Here is a 22,415-nt window from a genome sequence, read left to right on the forward strand (position 1 = left end):
AACAATGTCAGACTCTGATATTGAAACACTGTTGAGCTATGGTGTTGATTTTCCACCTCTTTTGCATTTTTTTTTTATTAAAACAACAGTTAAATCATGACTGGAAATCTACCTTGCTTTATAGTTATTTTAACCAATACTAAACTACTGCATGTTATAAAAATCAAATGTCTCACAATGTATCATGTCAATAATATCCTAAAATAAGAAAGCATTGCATGTGATGTAACAGAGAAAAAAAAAACTAAACAAAAAAGGTCAACAGACATGTTTTGTTTGCTAAATACTTTATTTAAACACAGTTTTCTATTTTACATTTATATTTTAATATAACTTTGTAGTTTTTACTGCTCCTCCGGGATGGGGACGGATGATGTGCGTCCTGCACCACCCAAACGGTCTGGGGCGTACCGTAGCCACTTCTGCACTGCCTGTGCAAAGAGAAACTCTGACATCGAGTTTGCCCCTAACTGCTGCGTCAGGCCATCTAGGACAAAAACCGGACATAGGACATGTGAAACACACCCAGCAGATCAATTGATCCCTTTATTGTTCACTTTAGCCTCATAAAACTACAATAAACGGTAAAACTTACCAAATATGCATCTGCACAGCGCAGTATCTTTAAATGCCCTTTTTTGCTTCGTGTGGTCCTTTGTTTTTTTCCCTGCCCAGTTTAGTAGTGAGGCCAGCTCATTTGTAATGGCATAAGCCATTACACGGCGGACTCGCACCTCAAGTGTGGTCCCTCCAATCAAGGCAAAGCGTCTCACCTATAGACACATTTTAAGAGATGGAATTAGCGTGTCTCATGTCTTAAATGTTTATGCAAGTGCTTGTGTGTATGTGGATGTTATGCATTTAAATCACATCTGACAGCTATTACACTTTATAGTTACAAAGTGTACATAAGCTTTATATACTTACCATTGCCTTAATTGCCTCTTGCGACGTAAGAGCTGCCTCTGCATGGTTTAGCTCCTCAATGCTGTTTAAGGGCAAATCCAAAGGGAGTACCCCAGCATCTACAGATTCATTTGAGCCGGTATTGCGGATGGCTCTGACCTCCTCACGCAGTTCGTTGACAGATCTCGTCAGGTTTGACAGCATTGTTAAAAACTTTTGTGCGGTCGCATCTGTTTCAAAGAACAATTCCAGAAAGATTAATGGCTTAAGCAGTGTGTGGCGAAACACTAATATATCCATAAGTGATGGTGTAACATTCGAATGTTACACCATCACTAACCATCAACTAATAATTGAATGCAGATCTGCATTCAATTATTAGTTGTTTTAACTGCTAAAAGTTTTTGCTAGTTTTTGCCTGTCACATATATCTGATATTTGTATATGTAGCTTGCCATCACTAGTGCGTGAATGTGTGTGTGAATGGGTGGATGACTGAATGTGTAAAGCGCTTTGGGGTCCTTAGGGACTAGTTAAAGCGCTGTGCAAATATAGTCCATTTACCATTTATAACATGTAAAATCTGAAATTCCAAGATGTTCGAACTTGCCTTGTAATAGTGGCCTCACAGAGTCTCTGGAATCTACAGAAAAACAAGTCACAAGATGACATTCAGCAGTATAAACGGCTTTATATCTGCTTTTGAAGATAACTGCACAATGACATTGTGATTCAGCTTTAAAACAAAATTTAAAGGCATACCATCTATAGAGAAGGCCTCTACATCAGACTCTGCATGCTGGGGAGATTGTAAAGGTGTGTCGTTCGGAATGTTCTCCCGGAGTGGCGAAAGGTGCCGGAAGCTGGGAGGGGCATTATGATGTCTGCTGTCAGTGGGCTGGGGGGAAGACTGCGAAGCGTTGAGGGCTGTATCGAAAAAGATAAATTTTTTAAAGTATTTAAGAATACAGACAACTTGTCCAAGAACTTTCCATGTGTCACACACAGTTATGTACACAGACACTAGACATTATTTTATTACCTGGTATTTTCACTCGAGGGGCCTGGGGAAACCTTTTTTTTGTGGGCTGCTCATCCTCTGAGTCACTATACGTGTACAGGGGATTTGTTCTAAAGAAATAAGTAGAAACAGTTCATAGGTAATTACAAATCTGCGTTTGGCATATTTTGTACACTTTGATTTGTAACAGCACACACACAGGAAACGGAGATGTGCACGAAGGTGCAGTATACAATGAATTTTTGAAGTGCACAAGTGTACACGGCTTTGCATTTTTAAAAAGTTTACCAACTTACACTTTTTGGACCATTTTATGTGGTTATATTGCAGTATTCAAGCATCACAGATATGTACAAAAGACAAAATTATAAATTCTGAACAATCAAAGATATGTTTGTGAATAAAAAAAAGTCTTACTTGTGCTTTCTTTTAGGAGTGGTCTGACTTTCAGCTTCGGACTGAAGGTCAGATGTATCACAGTGTTCACTGAGATATTTCTGGAGACTGCGTTCGGCTTCTTCAAATGTGTCTGGAAGTACAATCACAATGTATGGCCACACAAAAAGTAGAACACGAAAAACTTGTTATAGTTACCTTTATACAACACCAATCTAGATACCCACCATGGCTTATGAGAAGCCGGACTGGTGAATAGGTGAGCCATGTTGCACCAGGATGAACTCTCCTCTTTACTGCGGCGTGGATCCTAAATGTGTCTCGCGGAGGATATGGAGGCCATGACAATTTCTTCCCATTTAACCATGTACTAGGGACAATTTCCGTAGCACCAGTGTTGAACTGCACAATGCACCAGTCTTTCATTTTTAACTTTTTGTAAAATTTGGAGTCTTTTCTTGCCCTGTCTAGGATAAACAGGAAACAGATAATTACAATATATTTCATAGTCACTACAAAACTATATCTATTGAAAGAACTAAATAAATAATAATTTAAAATGTATATAGGCAACATTTACATGCAAACCCGATTAAAAAAAATGTTTGTTTTTTTTATTGACTATGCATGATTGGCAATGCAATGAAAGCTGTGTTGTCTGGACAAAGAAAATATTTGCCAGAAATATTATTGAGCCTTGTAATGCCAGGTCTGCTGTTCAGCTGCGACACTCTGTAGCATCCAATTCTGGATGACGGTAAGGGGTACTGAAAGTAAGACTCTTGTGACAAAACTTTGGAAGATAACCAATGTCTCACCATCTACTTTCACAATGTTGCGGATTAAAGCAATGTCATCGACTACCTGCACACAATTGTCCCCATCCCCTACCGACAAGATGTACTTTTCTGTCACTACTTTCTTGTACTGCTCTGAATGGCGTATCGGAGCCACAAGTGGACCATCATGATGCTGATGCATTAACTTTCGTGCTTTTGTTGGCGGTGCTGGCTTCACATCGGTTCTTTCAGAAAGTCTTTTTACAATTTGTTGTAAAGGCAAGTGAGGCTTGCGCAAGAGATGTTTAATCTGGCCTAAGTAATTTTCATATGGGAAAGCAGCAATGTTATCTAACGGGCCAAAGAGTCGATATTCTTCTGAAAGGTGTGTCAGCTGGTGTACATTGTATGTAATTTCATCCTTACCATACAATTCGCCGAAGTGAGAAACAAATGACACCAGGAATTCATTGGCACAATCAACCATTTCATTAGACATAGAGGGGGATAACAGCAGATGCATTGCTACAGAAAACAACATAAAGTTATCATAGAACTCAACTGGAATGCTATTCCTAAGCACTATGGGCCCTGTGTACAACATAAACATTCGCAACTCTGTTGCTTTCCATCTATCAATTTCAGACAATTCCCTTGGCTTGCGGTTAAACTCATTTGGTGTATAAGGCCGCAGAGCTTTCAACTTTTCTGAAATTTCAACTACTGTTCGACTGGACAGCCTTGTTGCAAGTACTTTGCCCTTTATCCACAAGTATATGAGTTTTCTTGTTACTCCAAGACAACATAGATGCATATAATCCAAGGGAAACATTGTTATCATCTTAACCCTACCAGCTAAAGGAGACAATGTTTGATTCAAGTGGTGGTCTTCATCAGTCATCAACTGAAAATCTGAATCCGTTCTGAGCTTTGCATTAAGTTCAGGGTACGTCATTTTGTTCTTCCATTCACCTACTTGAACACATTTATCACAACCAGAATAACCATTATGAGCCTTTATGTTTTTAATGAAAGCTCTTGCAGGTGCATCACACACAAATGAACATACTTTAACAGTTATCTGGCAGCTATTGTAGATAATGCCATACTTCAAAATGTGCCCGAGGTCCTTCACAAATGGGTCCAAGAACTGAACTACACTTTTTGGCTTACCCAGACCACAGTAGAGACCAACAAGGAATGGTGATTTGGTGTAGTCAACATTTGCAATTGCAAGAATTGGCCAGAACTGAAGTTTACTGCTTTTGAAAAGGGGTAAACCATCTATATTAAACTGCAATTTTAGGTTGTTCAAGTTGGCAGGCAAGATCAAGGATTTTAGTCGAGAGACCAACCCTTTAGCCAAACCAAAATGATGGTATTCCCCACCATCCATTTTTATTGTGTTTATTTGACCTTGCGTCCGGAGAACTGTCCTGGCATCTTTTGGTAGGTCTGGGTGAAACACACGCAAAATTCCCAAGAGTGCTGTTACTGCCACCAACGAGACTGAAAATGTAGAAGCCCAGTATCTTAAACTTGTTATTAAGAATTCATTATTGGGCGCTTCGTCATCAGCTTCAGCATCACTAATATCAGAATCAAACGGTGGTGCATGGCAACCAAAGCTGTCAAAACTGAAGTCATAGTCATTATCCTTGTCGGTTGACACATAGGTCTCACATACTTCTGAAATGTGCTCAGAGCGACTGGGAAATACAGGACTGTCTATACCCGGGTGACAACAGTGGGACACACCAGACTCTTCTGCAACCTGCGGTCGCTTATTTTCAACTTGTGCATTGCTCTTTTGTTTATGTTTTTCAGCAACCATCTCATTAAAGTGCCTGATTATATCTGACTCTGCTGCCTCAACCATTTTGCGTAATTTGCGCCTCCTTGACCAGCGTGATGTCATTGTCAGTGTATATCAGATTAAACAAATATATTGCTATTTTAATAATATTGCTGTATTTGGAAATAGCCAAATAAGCAAAATGTTTAACAATAGGAAAGTTTTTAAGGACGTGAGTTTCTTACGTATTGATGGGTGGATGGTAGTAACCAAATGTGATCTGAAAAAAAGAGGAGAAATAAGGAACAACGTCAATAAAGAGGGAAAACTAGATACAAAGACAGCTCATAGAAGATGAATCGAGTCCTTTTTGTGAAGGGACAGTTACTGTGTGTGTAAATGTAAGCATTTAAACACTGAATATACTTAAATTAACAGTATTTTGTCTAAGGCTGCCATTGTAGGATTTCATAGCACCGAGACAAAAACGTAGCGCAGTGTGACGTCAAAATTGGCGCCGACCGTTGACTCTGCGGCTATGTCCACACGTACCCGGGTGTTTTTGAAAACGCAGATTTCTAAAAACTCCGGCCAGGGTGGATATTTTCTAAAACTCCGTTTTTGCATTTACGTGTGGGCGAGAAAAACGGAGAAAACGCAGCGTCAAAGATGTGCGCCTTTTTTGACGTAACAGTGTGCGCCACGTTATTGTTTCGGTGAAATGAATTTCTACAATACTGTTACTGTTAATTGTACTCTCTGCAGTGTTTAAATGCTTACATATACACACACAGTTACTGTCCCTCCACACATACGACTCGGTTCTGCTTTGTTTACTATTTCCCACCGAGGCTTCTAGACTTCTGATTGGCCAACATTTCTACACGGTTAGGAGTATAGCGCCACCTGCTGCTTTGGCATGTTCCTAGCAGTGTTTTCCTTAATTTCTGCCTTTACGTGTGGACGGGATTATTTTTTAAAACGAAAACGGAAAATCTCCGTTTTCAAAAATACCCGTGTACGTGTGGACGGTTTGCTCCGTTTTTCTGGTCCACACATAAATGCAAAAACGGAGTTTTCGAAAATATCCACCCTGGCAGGCGTTTTTAGACATCTCCATTTTCAGTGACCAAAAACGCTGTTTACGTGCGGACGAACGGTGCACACGCAATTGGTAGTTGAAAATTGGTAGTAAAGTTGAGCGTGCAACGTAAATTTGGGTGAGCGTGCAACGTAAAGTTTGAATTGAGTGTGAATTGAAGCGGGTGCTCTCCAGTCATTAAAAGTAACAAAGTCAAACAAAGCACACACTGGATGGACCTGCTTAGCACTTTTAATTTTAATGTTTATTTAAGCGTTGTCTGACAGTATGTTTTGCACTAAGTACCACAGCAATTTCCTAATGTTGTAAACCTGCTCAACATTTGGCAATAAAACCCTTTCTGACTCTGGGAAAAAAAAAAAAAAAAAAAAAAGTAACAAAGTCCTTGAACACATTTATAGAGTTACCATTACGTTTATCAGTCACATAAAACAGATGTATAATTTTTTGTAGCACTAGCAACAAATGAGCGAAAGTCTGGGTCAAGCTCCGAGGCAACGGCAAGAACAAAGGAAACCTCGAAGCGTTAAAGCTAGCTTTGTAAGGGAATATAAGGAAGAAATTATGAAACGAAAATGTTTTCTTTGTTGATATACTTTGTTCACAGTGCAGTTTATTTGTTGCCGGATTGTAAGAAGTAGACACAATTTCGGGCTCCCACATTTTGTGGGAGCAACGTAAATAACAGTAAAAAACTTGTTAATGTACAACATTAACGAGTTTTTTAATGTTATTAAAATGCAAACATGGAAATAACGAGTAGGAAAAAAAATCATTCATTCTTACCTTATACTACTCGTGGTGCGGGCCGGTGCAGTGCATGAACTGATGCCTTCCCCGGTCAATTCCGTTGAGAGTAAATCAAATCTCCCGCTCTACTGTAGAAAACAATGAATACCTGGGGGGATGTACCAATGTGAGAGGGGTGCTGCGGAATAGTCCAAGTGATCGCTGCTTTAATTTCCCGGTCAACTATACATAAATTGCACGTAGACACGATTTTTTAAAGCTGGTGAACTAGACCAAGTCATTGATAAGTGAACAATAAATCTACTTTCTCTGGTACTTTATACCCCATCAGTTGCAATGCAATTTAATGCTCAACTACAAATCGATTTTTGATGGTGACCGGAGCCGAATGATCGTCAACTATAAATAGACGTTTTCTCGACGTTGTTGTTGTCACCTAGTCGACTATAAATAGATCTAATATCAATGACAAAAAAACAACGGTGAATCAACATCGTTACAACGTCCCTATAGTAAGACCGTCGGTTTACCACAGTATTTCAATGTTGTTACAACATTGGCATTTCAACCCCGACCATATACGACGGTTCGGATGAAAAATCAACATAGATTCAATGTCGTCTTGCTATCTGGGTTTTCTTCCCGCTGTAAACACCACTGTTTTGTTCAGAAAGAAACATTGCGTGTATTTTTTATCATAACTGTGGTTTTACATGGCCTATCAAAACAATTTAAAAACTGGTATACAGTTTGAAGTCCGGACTTTCGACCCAAGTTGAAATGGAGACTCTGGGTCGCTGCATTTTGTTGCTGTGTTGTCTTAAACTGGTCATGTGATTTTGATGCGCCGGCGCGTCCGTCGACCCCATAGGGTTAAATTTTAAAAAACATTTGCACTTTGGGGCAAATTTTCTTGTGCGATTAAATGCAATTAATCATGATTAATTAATTAATTAATTACAAAGCCTCTAATTAATTAGATAATTTTTTTTAATCAAGTCCCACACCTATTAATAACACAAAAACTAAGATGCTTCCAATGATGTTGAGAAACCACTTTTGATCAATGTAGGGTGGAGATCGATTCCAAGTGGTTCAATTACTTGGAATTGTTAGTCTGCCTGCCTATCATTTCCACATTTCTGTTCCATTTACACTTGCATTACAATCATCTGATTTCAGTTTGTGTGCTGGAGGATCAAAATAGTGGTGCAAGCTAAAGCATGCATGGGGAAATTACTTTTATTTTTTTTGCACAAAAGGATGAGAGCACAATGTTAAAGTGGAAACTACCCAGAACAGAAAAAATGCTGATAACAAAACATTGATTCTTTCCTAGCACCTGCATTGACAGCATGCTAACACAAAGCTAGCCAAGTGATGTGAAAGCTGAGTGAAGCTGACCTCAGCCCAGCACCCAGACTTTGAACTTCAACAGGAGGCTGCAGCCTCCATTTCTACCTGTTCACATTTCTAAAGTAGAATCTCTGTAGAAAACTCTAAAGTAGTAAACTCTTTGTGCTAAATGTATTGTAACGAACTGGATTACAAGTTAGTTGATTGTTGTGTTATCAGTGTTATTGTTTTCAGAATTCCCACTCACTTATGGCAGTTGCACCACACTGGCAACAATGTGATTTACTGAGTGTCCTTGAAGGTGTACTAGTCTAGCCTGTCAATCATATCAGCTACCTATGACAGAGAGTCTGTAGAAGAGCATGCTTGTGGTAGGCTGAGAGTGTTTGGGGGGTGGGAGTGTGTTGCTGGCGTTGTTGGTGGGGAACAAAGGCCAAAAAGGGGGCTGAGGGTCTGCTGGAGATGCGAACGGCCGGGCCACCTAGCGTGATACAATCCCCACAACCGCGTGGATCAGGTAAATTACGTGGGGTCTGCATAACAGGAACAATGTGGGACTCTGGGGCTGCATACCCGCCTCCTTTATGTGGAGGAACAACCTAGCTTGGGGACCACAGGTTTACACAGCACTCCTGTGGAGCTATGGATGGACAGGTGGATTGGTTTATTTTGTTGGGCAGGACTTGGGCTGAAACTGCTGGTATGTCCCAGTAGTTGTGAATGGACTGTGCTGCTCACCCTGGTGGATACCAGGTCTTCAGCGACAGTGTTAAGACCCAATGTGGTGGGAAAGGGGGAAACCATGCTCCCTACCATGGTGCAGCTTCAGACTGTCATGGGGGAGTGGGTCTCCATGCTAAGGGAAGCGCTGCTCACCCTCAGTGTAGGGAAGAAGTCAGTCTGCTGCTCGGTATGGGTTGCAAACCTGGAAGACTGTATACTGGGGCTGGATATCCTTGGGGCACTGGACTGCATTATTGACACGAAGGGGGGGGCGCTCTCATTTCCTGACTAGTGTTCGTTGAGGCAGCCACCTCAACCTGATCACCCTACACCGTTTCTGGGCTGGCAGCCGACTCCTCCCCTGATCTGGCTAATGGCCCGGCCACCCCCAAGGACCCACCTACACCGACCTCATCTGTAACCTATGCTGCTTCATGCCCTCTCCCTCCCCCGAAGGAACCACTGGACCAGGGTGGGAGAGTTTCAGCTGTGAGGGAGGTGTGGGAGGGGAACTGTGATGGACTGACTGCTCCCCCTGGCCAGGCAGGCTGCAGCTTAAAAGGCCCTGCAAGAGATGGAACGGACTGGACTCATTGAACCATCCACCAGCCCCTGGGCCTCCCCGGTTGTTATGGTTAAAAAGAAAGTGATGGATGGCTGGCAGCTCTGCATAGATTTCCAGCCCTTGAACTGTTCCTCTGGAAGTGCCAATGCAAACTCTTCAGGTATCCAGTTACAATGAGAAAATATGGTGCATTACTGTGAAAGTCAATTATGAGTCAGTTATAGATGTAGTGCTAAGTTTAAAGTGGCTCTTTGGGGGATATTTGTGTGCAAATAAGGATAACTGCATATTTATCACATTACTACAACTCATTAATGCGGTACACCTGTCTGAAGACGGGAAGAAAAAATCAGCTCCGCCTTCATTTTACCATGTACGCTTCACATTACCTTAGTGCTTAACCATTTGGAGTAGAGAGGAAATTTGAATGGTTGTTGAAAGATGATATTATTCTAATTGGGGGTTTTTTACATTTTCAGCCAAAATTACAAAAAAAATGTCCATCAGACCTGTATAAATCTTGACCGATAAATTGTTATCGGATTTTCAGAGACATACACAAAAATAGAATTTCTGAAATGTATTAATTTTTGTCATTGTCAGTACTCTCAGCAAACACGGGTGGCATGACAGAAGAAGATAAAATAATAAAGAATTTTAGTATATGCTGTAAAGATACTGGGAAAATAAAAGGCTGTTTCATGTTTCATTCAAAGAAATGACTGAGACATTCAGTATCCTATCAGCAATATCCTTCAGTTTATGGTTTCAGTTTATTACCTCATGTGTTTTTTTATTGACTTTCCTGACAGGAAATGTGTTTATAGTTATTCATATTTCACCTTCTCTTTTGTTGTTTTATAATCAGCTGGGATCAGCGGCCGGTGTGGTGAGGAGAGCAGGTGTGTGGGCCAGCACCGGGAGCCCACAATGAGCATCGCCGTGGCGAAAGAGAGAGAGCGAGAGGGGGAGAGGGAGGAGGGAGAGAGCGAAAAAAACAAAACAAACATGTTGCCTAATAAGAGTCGACCAGCGAGGCACGGGGACCATGACAGAAAGAACAGTGTGGAAATAACACATGTATTAGCAAAGCAAATTTAGTCTCAGACATGTTTATTTGGGTTAGGTTAACGATAAGGAACATTTTTAAATGCATTATATAAGTGATTAGCATTAGGACAAGACAGAAACCAAGCAAAATATGTTACTCTTGTTACAAAATGACACTTGTCATCTTGACTCTAAATTACAGAGCTGTATTGAATGTTCCTTAAATTGAGTATATGCCTTATAACCCTGCACAAACAAGCAGATGGTGTGATAACAGGAAAGCATAACTGTGTTTCAGTAGCACTACGTCCATCCTCAACCAAATTTAAGATGAAAAAAAATTGTAATCGTCATCTTACAAATACATTTAAAGTCACTTGCTCCCTATAATTGCTAATAATGATTTATCTGGTTACTTTTATGTTGTTTAAGGTTCCCTTGTCAATTATTGTCATCCCACTAGTCTTTATTATAGTTTTGTATCTGTTCTCATCCTCTATCAGTTGAGCTCAGATGAAGAGCAATGAGGAAATAGTACACCTGCTATGATAGAAGATTATTACCCTATTTGACTTGTGCTTTACTTATTATAAAAAAATGCAGGTCAGGTATAAGATTTCACACACATACTTCTGTTTTATACCTTCTTGCTTTTTGTAGATTTATAGTCTGCATATTTTTTTTATTAATGCAATTTAAACAACTCTTTTGCACAGTCTCAGTCTTACTTTTTGCTCTTCTTTAATTTGACCTCATATTTATTTATTTATTTATTTTCTAACTGTCCATCTAGCTATAAAAAACAACCAACAGACAGAAGAGTAAGGTAGAAGAAAAGTTAAGTTGCAGAAACAGATTAAACTGAAGGTAAAAGAAATAAATTAAAAAGCAGATACAATGAGTTATCTCCTCACTGAAGGAGGGGAGAGAAGCATGGCTCCATTTGCTTTTCCCTGAGCTTAGTTTCCCTAAGCCACTAATAATCAGCTTTATTCTGTTTTTCACATTGGAGTAACTAAATACCCACTGAAAGTCGTATGATAGTTTGTTCCCCAAACTTGTGAGTTTGCACCCAAGCACACACTTGATTTCCTCTCTGCATCTGCAGGAATACTGCATTTCCTCCATTTTTAGATCCATTTTTTTCTGGCTGGTAATAATGGGTCATGGCAATCAAATTATTGTTGTTGTACAATTTCAATGTTCCGTTTCTTCCAGGGAGTGGAAAGAGAAGCAGCCGGTAACAGATCAGTAACAGAGAGGAAGACAGAGTGCTACATACCTCAGCCAAGTCATGGTTTTCCTTTGGTACAGCAGTCAAAGCTGGAGTTTCAACTGCTAGTGGATGAATGGCTCCCTCTTCTGGAGGAAGAGCAGATTGCATAACATAGACCAACCAATAACCTTTTACTTTTTTTTAATTTTTTACTTTTTTAATTTTAGCTCAGGGGAAATTGACTCATTTTTTAGAAGACTTGTGGCAAAAAGCAGGTTCATCAGTGTCATGTTAAAAATGATGCGATTTTGTTTTCAGAGACTAAGAACACTTTGCCCTTTTGTGGTTGTTTAACTTACGCATTATGTAGGACCATGAAAGTAAAAGCAAACGGTTTTAAAATTATATTCCAATTTATAATTTGCATTATACCATAAATGCTGCTGCAAATTAAATACTTAATTCAAAATATTAGTATACTGTTGTCACCAGTGAGTTGTTCTATGCAGTGACACAAAGTTTGATGTTGGTTGCAAATCTTTCGATTGACTGTGATGCAGCTCTTTCAGTCAGTAGACTGAAAGAGCTAGCATAATGGACAGGTTTTTGACAGAGGTCCAACACAAATGCAAAGCAGAAGATGAAGCATCGCCAAATATGTTTCCAAACCAACTTCCTTCCAAGCCAAAGACTAGAAAATATGATGATATCTTGCCTTTGGCTTCACCTGCACAGCGGTGGTGCCAAGGTAGGTCTCCCCGGCAGAATTTGTTTCCCCTGCGTCAGGAGCACACACTGGGCTGTCCAAATCACAGACAAACAGTATCCCACATTCTTGATTTTTAATTCACAAACATGTCTTATAATGACCTAGCTCTTTATACAGTAAAGTTACAGTGGGATACACATAAGATTGTCAAAAAAAAACTTTTGTCAAAACAAAGGGGTGCCTGTTTTGGGGCATTTTATCATTTATATGATTTTTAATAAAAAAACAAAATATTGAAAGAAAAGTGACTCAAGTGTTTTTAAGATTTATGTCCTTTCTAACAACAGGAATGACAATAAGTTTCAGGACTTTAGGACTGTTTTCTCAACTTATAAAATGCCCTACAAACCTTTTGTTTATCTAAAACTTTAAAAATCATGTGAGTGGAGAGGCGTTATAATTGTAATATTAAAAGTAAGAGCTATAATATAGAGTATAATATAGTGCATTTGTCTTGGTCATATGAATAATGCATAAAATGGAAATACTCAATATAGTATAAATATGTAGAATCTATACTCAGGTAAAGCACTCAAGTTAAGCATGTTATGTTCAAATGATGTTATATAGTTACATATTTTATGGAAAAATATCAGAATCATTGCAAGACATTAAATGTACCCCCAGATGAAAGACTTCACACATACTGGTTGCAGATGCATTGTTTACTTTTATTTAGTGATTTCACATTTTCTTTACATCAGTCTTCAAAGTATCAAATGATTAAGCGAGGTAAGTCATCTTCAGTTGTATAACTTGTTTCGATGTGTTTACATATCCAAAGAAAAACATTAGAGTGATATAGCACAGAAAACACAAAGTGGTGAACTTAAATCAAATCAGAAAAAATCAAAACACTCAGATAAAATGCAAACGTGAAGGAGTTGCTGAGGCACATCTGAGCTCAAGAGAAGCTGATTCCATCTAATACACTTAACTTTAAGTTAGCTTTACCTTTTTAGTGTCACATACACGTTACACATACATTTATTGCTTCTTACAGCTCAGTGACCAAGGAACCACTGAAAGTTGTCAGCAGGTCACATCCCCAAACATGTGAGTGTGCACCCAGGGTCACATACACATGGTCTCTGTACTGCAGCTGCAGGAACACTGCATTTCCTCCATTATCAGTTGCATCATTATCCGAATCGTGATCGTATGCCCCGACGATGGCCTCATCATACTTGTAGAGAGTCTTCTTCTCCTCCAGCATGATAGAAGAAGGTGAAGTAATAAATACCTGAAACCGGTGCTTTAAAGACACCTGGGGAGATAAAAGTATAATGTTAACAAAAAATACACCTGAGTACTAACATCACTGCATTTACCTGCAACCAGAGAAGAACTTAAAGCTTTTTAAACATTTTTTAAAATTTAATTCATTACTTAATTTAACATTTTACTGCAATTAATACTGTCTGAAATAAAAACAAACATCCACTCCAGTCTTTGTCTTATAATTTACTCACAATCTGCAACTAAAACTGACCTGAAAACTAAAACTACATGTGAAAAAAACATTTTATTTAACTAAATTAAGAAAATAAACTGGACTTTTGAGAAAAAAATTAAACTAACTGACACAATTTTGTGAATTTTGAAAACATAAAAATAAAATTGCATTTAAAATATAAAAATATTATTTGGAAATATTTTTAGCTTTAGTATTTACTAGTTTATTAACACTTTTATGGCAGCTTGCCTGATGAGAAGTTGATGGACGTGTTTATTGAGACTGCTTTTTAGAAGTTTTATTGTATTATCTATACTTATTTTCCTAAATCTAGCCTTAGACATTTGTCCTCTATACAATAGTATAACTATAATCTGAAAGGGCTAAATCTAACACTGAATTAAATATTTTCAAATAATAAAAACAATTGGAAGCAATAAAATTAACTCTTAAAAAGTCAAAAAGAAATTGAAATAAAAACTCATTAGAAAACACAAAACTATAATAACTCTCATTGGGTGCAAACTGGGTGAAATCTAATACTACATTTCTGCCTTAAATTCTACTTTACAGTTATCAGTTCGGTCACATTTTAATGATATTTTGTCCAAACCCTTTAACACATAAATAGATGAAGACCAAAAGAAACAATTTTAATCTAATGCAGCCTAGTACAGCATAGCACACCTTCATCACCAAGCTTATAAGTAACAAATATGAAAAAAGACTAACAAGTCTTTTAAAAGTACATTTTTGGGGAACTTTGAGGTTAAAGGTTACCTGCTCACAGTTTGTTTACCTTTACATGAGCAACATGGAGACTTTATACAGAGGAGATTGTGAATCTTACCTGTGGACAGATTGTAGGCTTTACCGATGTTTGTGAACACTTTTCTGTAGAGGAAGGTTGTGTCAGTGTCCTAGACTCCAGCTGCTTGGCCTCCTGCTCCGAGTGCTGCGCTGAATATTACCTTGGAGCTTTCTGGAACAACAAAAGCACAAAACAATCCACTGCCATTACAAATTTGTCCATCCATCCATCCATTCGCTTCCGCTTATCCTTTTCAGGGTCGCGGGGGGCGCTGTGGGCGAGAGGCGGGGTACACCCTGGACAGGTCGTCAGTCTGTCGCAGGGCCAACACACAGGGACAGACAACCATTCACACTAACATTCACTCGCACATTCACACCTAGTGGCAATTTGGATTATCCAATTAACCTATCCCCACAAGCTGCATGTCTTTGGACGTTTCTGTATAGTGTTTCTGTACACATACAAATAAGATCAAAAAATTTACTTGCTAAAGGCCTCTTTCAACTAATAACTGACTTCAATATTACAACAAATAAAGCGCTTAGTTAAATTCACCATTTGAATCTCTCTTTAGTTTATCCTCACCTCCGTACTGCACTGAGCTGTGGGTCTTAACGTTTTTCCTGTTGATGGTGATATTTCACCAACTTCCACTCTCCTTCACACCAGTTTCCACTTCTCTTATCACAGTTTCACTTCTTTGCAGCCTGGTCTCACTTTGCCTCAGGTTTGTTTCAAAGGTCTTCAGCAGACTTTCAGCATGTGTTTCAGCAGTTATCAGCCTGGTTTTAGTGATTATCAGCTTGTTTTCGGTCTCCCTCAGCCTGGTGTCCGTGCTCTTCAGCATACTCTCACTCTCCTTCAGTCTTACTTCGAAGTTCTTCAGCTGGGATTCACTCAGTTTCAGCCGAGTTTCACTGGCATTCAGCCAGCTGTCGGTGTACTTCAGCCTTGCTTCAGTGCCCTTCAGCTTGATTTCAGCTTTTTGCACCCTGGTTTCACTGGTCTTCAGCCAGGCTTCAGTCTTCGTCAGCTTGGATTCACTGGCACTCAATAAAGTTTCTGTCTGCTTCAGCCTGGTTTCAGTGCTTTTATGCTTGACTTCTGTTTCGCTCAAGAAGGTTTCATTTGTCTTCAGCTTTGTCTGACTTTCTTGTAGCCTCTTTTCAGTGCTACTGAGGATGGTTTCCGTGGCCTTCAGTCTTTCTTCTGTATTCTGTAACTTGCTTTCACTTACAGTCAGTCTGGATTCAGCTTCTGTTAGCTTGTCTTCAGTGTCCTTCAGTCTGGTTTCACTCTCTTTCAGCTTGGTCTCAGTGTCACTCAGCACGGTTTCAGTTGCCTGCAGCCTGGTTTCGGTTTTCTTCAGCCTTTTTTCACTGTCAGTGAGCCTGGATTCGGTTTTCTTCAGCCTGGTTTCGCTTTCTTCCAGCTTAGATTCACTGGTCTTCAAGCTGGTTTCAGTGCGTGTCAGTTTGTCTTCACTGCTCTGCAGCTTCTTGTCACTTTGTACCAGCTTACTTTCAGTCTTACTCAGCCAGACCTCTCTGCTCTTCAGCTTGGATTCACTGTTTTTCAGCCTGGTTAAAGTGACGTTAGCGAGACTTCGCTCTGTTTCAGCCTGGTTATGGTTTGTTCCACGAAGGCTTCACTCTCTTTCACCTTGGTCACGGCGTATTTCATAAAATCTTCATTCTCTTCCATCTTGGTTTTGCTGTTTTCCAACAAGGTCTCAGTTTTCTCCAACAGTGCCTCAGTGTTCTTTAGCCAGGTTTCATTTTCCTCCAGCTTGGGTTCAACGTCACTCAGTTTGTCTTCGCTGGCTTTCAGTCTGATTTCACTTTCTTCCAGTTTGGCTACATTGTCACTCAGCATGGCTTCGTTGTCTTTCAGCCTCTTTATAGTGTAGTTCAGCAACTGTTCGCTCTCTTTCAGTCTGTTTACGGTGGATTTCAGCCGGGCCTCGCTTTCTTTGATCCTGGTTTCACTCTGGGTTAGGGTTATTAATAATCAGTTATTAGGTGCAGTTCTTAGTTATTTTGTTTAAAAAAGGTGATTATTGCAAAGAAAAAGAAATGACTAGATGCAACTTCTAGAATTACTTTTTTAAATGCCAGCTTCACTTCTCTTATGATGTACACATAGGTATAGAAATTTTTTTATGCCATTCCTCCCTGCTTTTTAAATGACTGCATTTTTTATGATTTCAGATTTTCGGGAAATTGGCAAGACTAAATTCTAAATGTCTACAAATGCGGTTTTTGTTTTCCAAGCATAGGAATTAGTAACAAACTAGAGATTGTTCTATTTTACTTAAAGGAGCACATATTATGTAGGACATGCTAAATTACTCCTTAACCCTTACATACTGTTCATATTTTATGACTTTAGACCAGCAGTCCCCAACCTTTTTTTGCACCAAGGATCGGTTTTATGTCAGAGAATATTTTCACGGACCGGCCTTTAAGTTTCCGCAGATAAATACAACAAAATAAAATGATACGACCAAGACAAAAACTGTGGTATTTTGTAAATATAATAATAGGCGCAAATTCACAGTGTAATTGTGTAACTTTATTAGCAGCGTTTTTAAAATAAGACACACAACTACAACACGGGAAAAGACCCAGGGAAACCGAGTTAACGATAAAAACCCTGAAAACCATACATTTCCACCCAAGCCTCAACTCTCACAGACTGGTACCGGTCCGTGGCCCGGGGGTTGGGGACAACTGCTTTAGAATATGGTAAGTTTTGAAAAAGATAAAAATTAAAGACAATTACAATGAATAGACATTCCTGATAAAGGTCTATAACAATTTTCCAACTGCAGATCAATAGAATGCATGAATAGCCATCAATACGTCGATACAGGATGATTAATCCTTAATTAATGTTTCAGAGAACATATAAAATTTACTTTTTTAGGACTTGCACTTGTGTTTTTTTGAAAACCATCTGTTAATGGTGCTGTATGATACTGCAAATTTTGGTATCAATCTGATACCAAGTAAATACAGGGCCAGTGTTACCGATACCAGTAGCAATACTTTATAGGTTAAGTATAAAGGCAGCTCATGCAGCTCCGGGCCACGGAGCGGTACCGGTCCGTGAGTGGTTTGGTACCAGGCTGCGAGAGTTGAGGCTTGGGTGTGAAATACTGGTCCGTGGCACAAAAAAGGTAGGGGACCGCTGCTCTAGGCTATTAAATAGAATAGACCTGAAAGACAACAGAAAAAGGTTCAGATATTTTTCATAGAGCATGTTTGAGATATACTAAGCACCATTCAGTGGGCTACATAGTGAACTTAAAGCAGGGGTGTTAAACATAAGGGGACCAGAATCCGACTCCAATCCGGCCCATAGGATGGCTCTGGAAAATGTCTAGGAGAACATAAATTTTGGACTTTTAATTCTATTTATACAAGTTTTAGAGCATATCTTACTAATAAATACCCCCCACCCCCATGACCATTCACATTTTAGCATTCAGTAATTTTACACATGCATTTCCTACAATGTAAACCCAAAGAGCAGAAAGATTTCTCTCTACTACAACAGCATTCCTTTATCACAAAGAAAAACTGAGACATATGGTTGAAACTGTTCTTCTTGATCTCTTATGAAGCTATCTTATTGATTATATGTGTAGTTAAACTTCTTTACACTGACAGAGATTGGAGTTTCACTCAAGTGTGCTATGTATGACCCTCTATACCTCTGCTACATGGATGAAATCAAGCTGTATGCCACGAGTGAGCGAGACACTGATTCACTGATTCACTGATCCACAACACTAGGACAACCGTGAGTTAGGGGATACAAACAAATCTGGCTTACTCTGTGGAATCCTTTAAAAAGTAGTTAAAAACTTATCTTTTTAAACAAGCCTTCTGTTGATCAGCACGTTTTAAATTTTACATTTTTATTTACTTTTAATTTTTTATATTGTGTAAATTTTCTATTCTGTGACTTAACTTTCTGTTTATTTTAATCTTTGTGTACAGCGCTTTGTGACGGCCTGTCTATGAAAAGCGCTTAGATAAACTTCACTTACTTACTTACTTACTTATTACACTAGAAACAAAGTACACTAGTATCATTCCAATTCCAATAACAGTTTTGGTATCGATGCTCTCAGTATTTGGATCTGCCCACCTCTATCTGTTATCACGCAATATCTTGTAAGTAAAAAAAAAGATAAGCATATCCCTTGTTTTACTTACCAAAGATGTGAAAAATAACAGTCATGATGGTTTAATTATGTTTTATTAAAAGTGAAAATGGAAAGAACATCCTGGAATTGTTTGGATTTTTTATAGCCATATATAATCATTTATATTAAACGCTGTCCTCACTGCTATCGAAAAGCATCTTTATGACTAGCATTTATAATTTTCAATATTAATTCAACCTTAGTGAACACTTGCGACACACTGATCTGAACTCGAAGCAGCAATAAAAAAAACACTTGAGCATGTGAGACTTCAACATTTGCTTCCCACAATCACTGAAATGGCAAGTCTGGTGGCTTTACTGTATTACTATCCCCTCTTTTTATCTCTGTTTTAATCTCAGTTACTTTAACATTGGCTTGCCCACAATTAACAGATTCTATTTTTGTCACACTGAGGACACTTGTAGGTGAAAATGTAATGTACTTACACCTGTATTTTTTTCTCTGATGACTAAAAGTGTTTTTAGTACAATTCATATAACCTATACATTCATACAGCACTCCTAAGACTAAACTATAGGAGGAACCTGAAAGACTGTGACTATGGAGAATGGCCCACACAGAAATTCTCCTGCAAGGATTTGAACCACTCCACCACCGTGTCACCCGATTAAAGATGTCTCCTCTTTGTGTCAGGGTAGCATTTCTCAAGGCACCTTATGACCTCTGACCTCTTGATCACTCCCATGTCATATTTTGCTATTTTTCCCTTTTGACCTCTGTCACCACTGTTCCACAGAAAATACACACAGACATGATATGCACAGTTTCAAGATTCCCTGATATCACTGTTTGGTGTATCTAATATAAATTTCAGTAGATACGAGTCAGATTTGACCCCAGACAGCCTCATTGTTCAATATGGTTTTATTGTTTGTTTGTTGTTTTGTATTACAGATCCTTTTAGGAAAACTGACCAAATTTCAGGCTAAAAGAATGACAATTAAGTCATTTTAAAGTAAAATGATTCATAAAATGATTTTTTTAAGCAGTCAAATGTTAAAACTGGAAAACATTGTCCCTATGAGAATATAAGGGTAAAGTAGAAATCTACGTCTGAGTAGCTACTGTTGGGAACGAAGTATTATTTTTTGTCATTTTTGTTATTTCCATTTATTATTTTATTTTTTATTAATTCTATTTTTTATTATTTTGTTATTTCTGTTATTACTGTCATTACTGTTGCATCATAATCATGTAGCAAGCATATGTATACAAGAAGTATTGATACAAGAGGTATTGATATTGCATTCAAATGTTCAAACATATTGGTATCATATCAGCCTTTATTACAGGTCCAGAAAGAACCACTTTAAACTGTTGAGTTGAATCTATAACCCGAAATGCTTTTGAATTTATAATCTTAAATGTTTATGCAGACTGCAGGGTGAAAGAGTAACTCTGTGCCAAAAGAAGACAGGAAGTTATATGTTTTTGAAGTTACATGCTTTTGCAGGAAGTGAAACCAAAACCAGAGTCTCAGTGCAGTTTGGATGATGCTATTATCATCTTTTATGCATTTATATTTCTAATTAAGCTTTGATTAAGTTTTAAGTAGTTGTATTAGATTGAAACATTTGTTTTATACATTTTACATAGAAGTTAAGATCATCACAACACAGGATGGCCTTAGCCTGGTCGCCTAAGTTGAGGTCAACTAAGGTGCAGAGACATACACACACATACACACACACACTGTTAGGGTGTGGGTGAAAGTTGACTGATGAAGCAGTAGATGCACGATGCGAGAGCTGAGCTGGCTTACGGGAAACCACCGGGGAGAAGATGGAAGCCAGTGTACTTTTAATTGTGTCTTAAGTTGTCAAATAGAACATTTGTGGTTTTGAAGCTGATGTATGTGATGACGCAATGAGGGGGCGTCACTAAATATACTCTGATGCATATAAAACTGTATTTTGATGGTAGGAGGATGAGATTGTGGGGCCGTCTGCTCATCGAGTCCGCTCATTCTCCCACGCGTGTCATTTCATTAAAATCATCGTCTTTACCCTTTGGACCAGTGTGGTTACTTGCATTCCTCCTGTGTTTCCTTCCCTATATTTTTGAACCTTAACACTACTAAGTATTATGCTACACTTCACTCGAGAGGAACAATGAACAGTAAGTAAAACTGAAAAATCGGTAAGTAAAAGAGATCTACAACTGTAACTCTGTGAGCTTAAGGGCAAACTGGGAAACCAGTTTGAGAGGAGTTTAGCCCTTTGTTTCATTCTGATCCTTACATGCAATTTCAACTGGTCTTCTTTACCAGTCTAAATTCCTAAATGCAATGAATTATTGCCATGTAATTGGCTAATTAGACATTTAAATGTGCAGCTGAACAAGTGTACCTCATAATCCTCTGTGTTCATGATTTAACAATTTAAAGGATAAACAACAGATAAAAAAAACACTTTTTTTCTCCTTTTCACTTTAAAAAATGTTTACTTAAAGATGTACATGTCCTTATAAAGATGATTTAAAAGGTGACTTTTTATGATATTTGCAATAAGATGCATTTCAAATTCTACTAAAACTGAAAGGCAAATACCAGCTACCTTGAAACGAGATCACACACAAGGCAATGAAGCAGCACAATCAGCTTAGGGCAACAAAACCCTTCTTATCCCAAAACCTTAAGCCTTGACACAACACTTACTGTACTCAGATAACTTGCAATATATGGCCTCAAATTTGAATTTGATTCGATTAACAGTTCTCGAGAGTGAAGGACAGACACGCAGAGGCAGAGACATAGATCCCTTCATTCATTCATTAGTGACACAGCCCTTGAAAACTAGATGTCCTGAAACAATTGTGACATAGATCGAGCTGGAACAAGCGATATCTGGATAAAAAAGATCAAATTATTAATTTGTGTATGTTACAGTTAACTGATGTGGCTCATATCAGGAGTTTCTGAGCTGACAGTGTTTATAACATAACTTTCATATTCCACTTCCCCATCCTCCATATCTATCTGCAGAGCTGGTGTGGATAGGAGCAGGAAAATAAGTCTAGGATATCAAAACCAGATCTTATATGTTAAAAATTACCAGACAATCTTTAAACAAACTGAAAACTATAAGAATCTGGTTTAATGTTTATTTGATAGGTTTGGTGCAGGAGTCTGACAATTCTGACATAGGAAGTCATTATTGAAACACAGTCATGCTCATCTGACATGGGAGACAGAGGTGAGGAGGGGGTATGAGGCTAAGGGGCAGTGAAAAACATGAATAAAACAGAATTTTGAATAAATCACTACGTATGTCTCTGCACTAAAAGCTTTAATGAATATAATCATAATAGTAAAGCAGTGCTGAAGTACATGAAATAATATGATTAAAATATTTTGACTTTATCTAAAAAAAGACCAAGGCAGTATCTTAGTGCAGTAGTGTTATAATTAAGCCCTTGGACCCTTTAACAAAAGACAAAATGTTATTTCACATAACAGTGATAAGGAATGACGGCAGT

General features: G+C 38.5%; 1 protein-coding gene across 1 annotated transcript; it reads right to left on the reverse strand.

Annotated features, from left to right (window-relative positions):
* Window positions 1-275: 275 nt before the first annotated feature.
* LOC109198655 (uncharacterized) lies at window positions 276-20,622 on the reverse strand. The gene is made up of 10 exons (XM_025900524.1): window positions 20,616-20,622; window positions 5,143-5,177; window positions 2,551-2,786; window positions 2,345-2,456; window positions 1,949-2,037; window positions 1,669-1,833; window positions 1,517-1,549; window positions 928-1,136; window positions 596-773; window positions 276-487 (listed from the first exon to the last, which is right to left on the reverse strand). Exons 3-10 carry the CDS (start codon window positions 2,747-2,749, stop codon window positions 345-347), a joined length of 1,128 nt encoding a protein of 375 aa, XP_025756309.1. The 5' UTR covers window positions 2,750-2,786; window positions 5,143-5,177; window positions 20,616-20,622; the 3' UTR covers window positions 276-344.
* Window positions 20,623-22,415: the final 1,793 nt, after the last annotated feature.

This window comes from Oreochromis niloticus, linkage group LG3, assembly GCF_001858045.2.
Source record: "Oreochromis niloticus isolate F11D_XX linkage group LG3, O_niloticus_UMD_NMBU, whole genome shotgun sequence".
NCBI lineage: Eukaryota > Metazoa > Chordata > Actinopteri > Cichliformes > Cichlidae > Oreochromis > Oreochromis niloticus.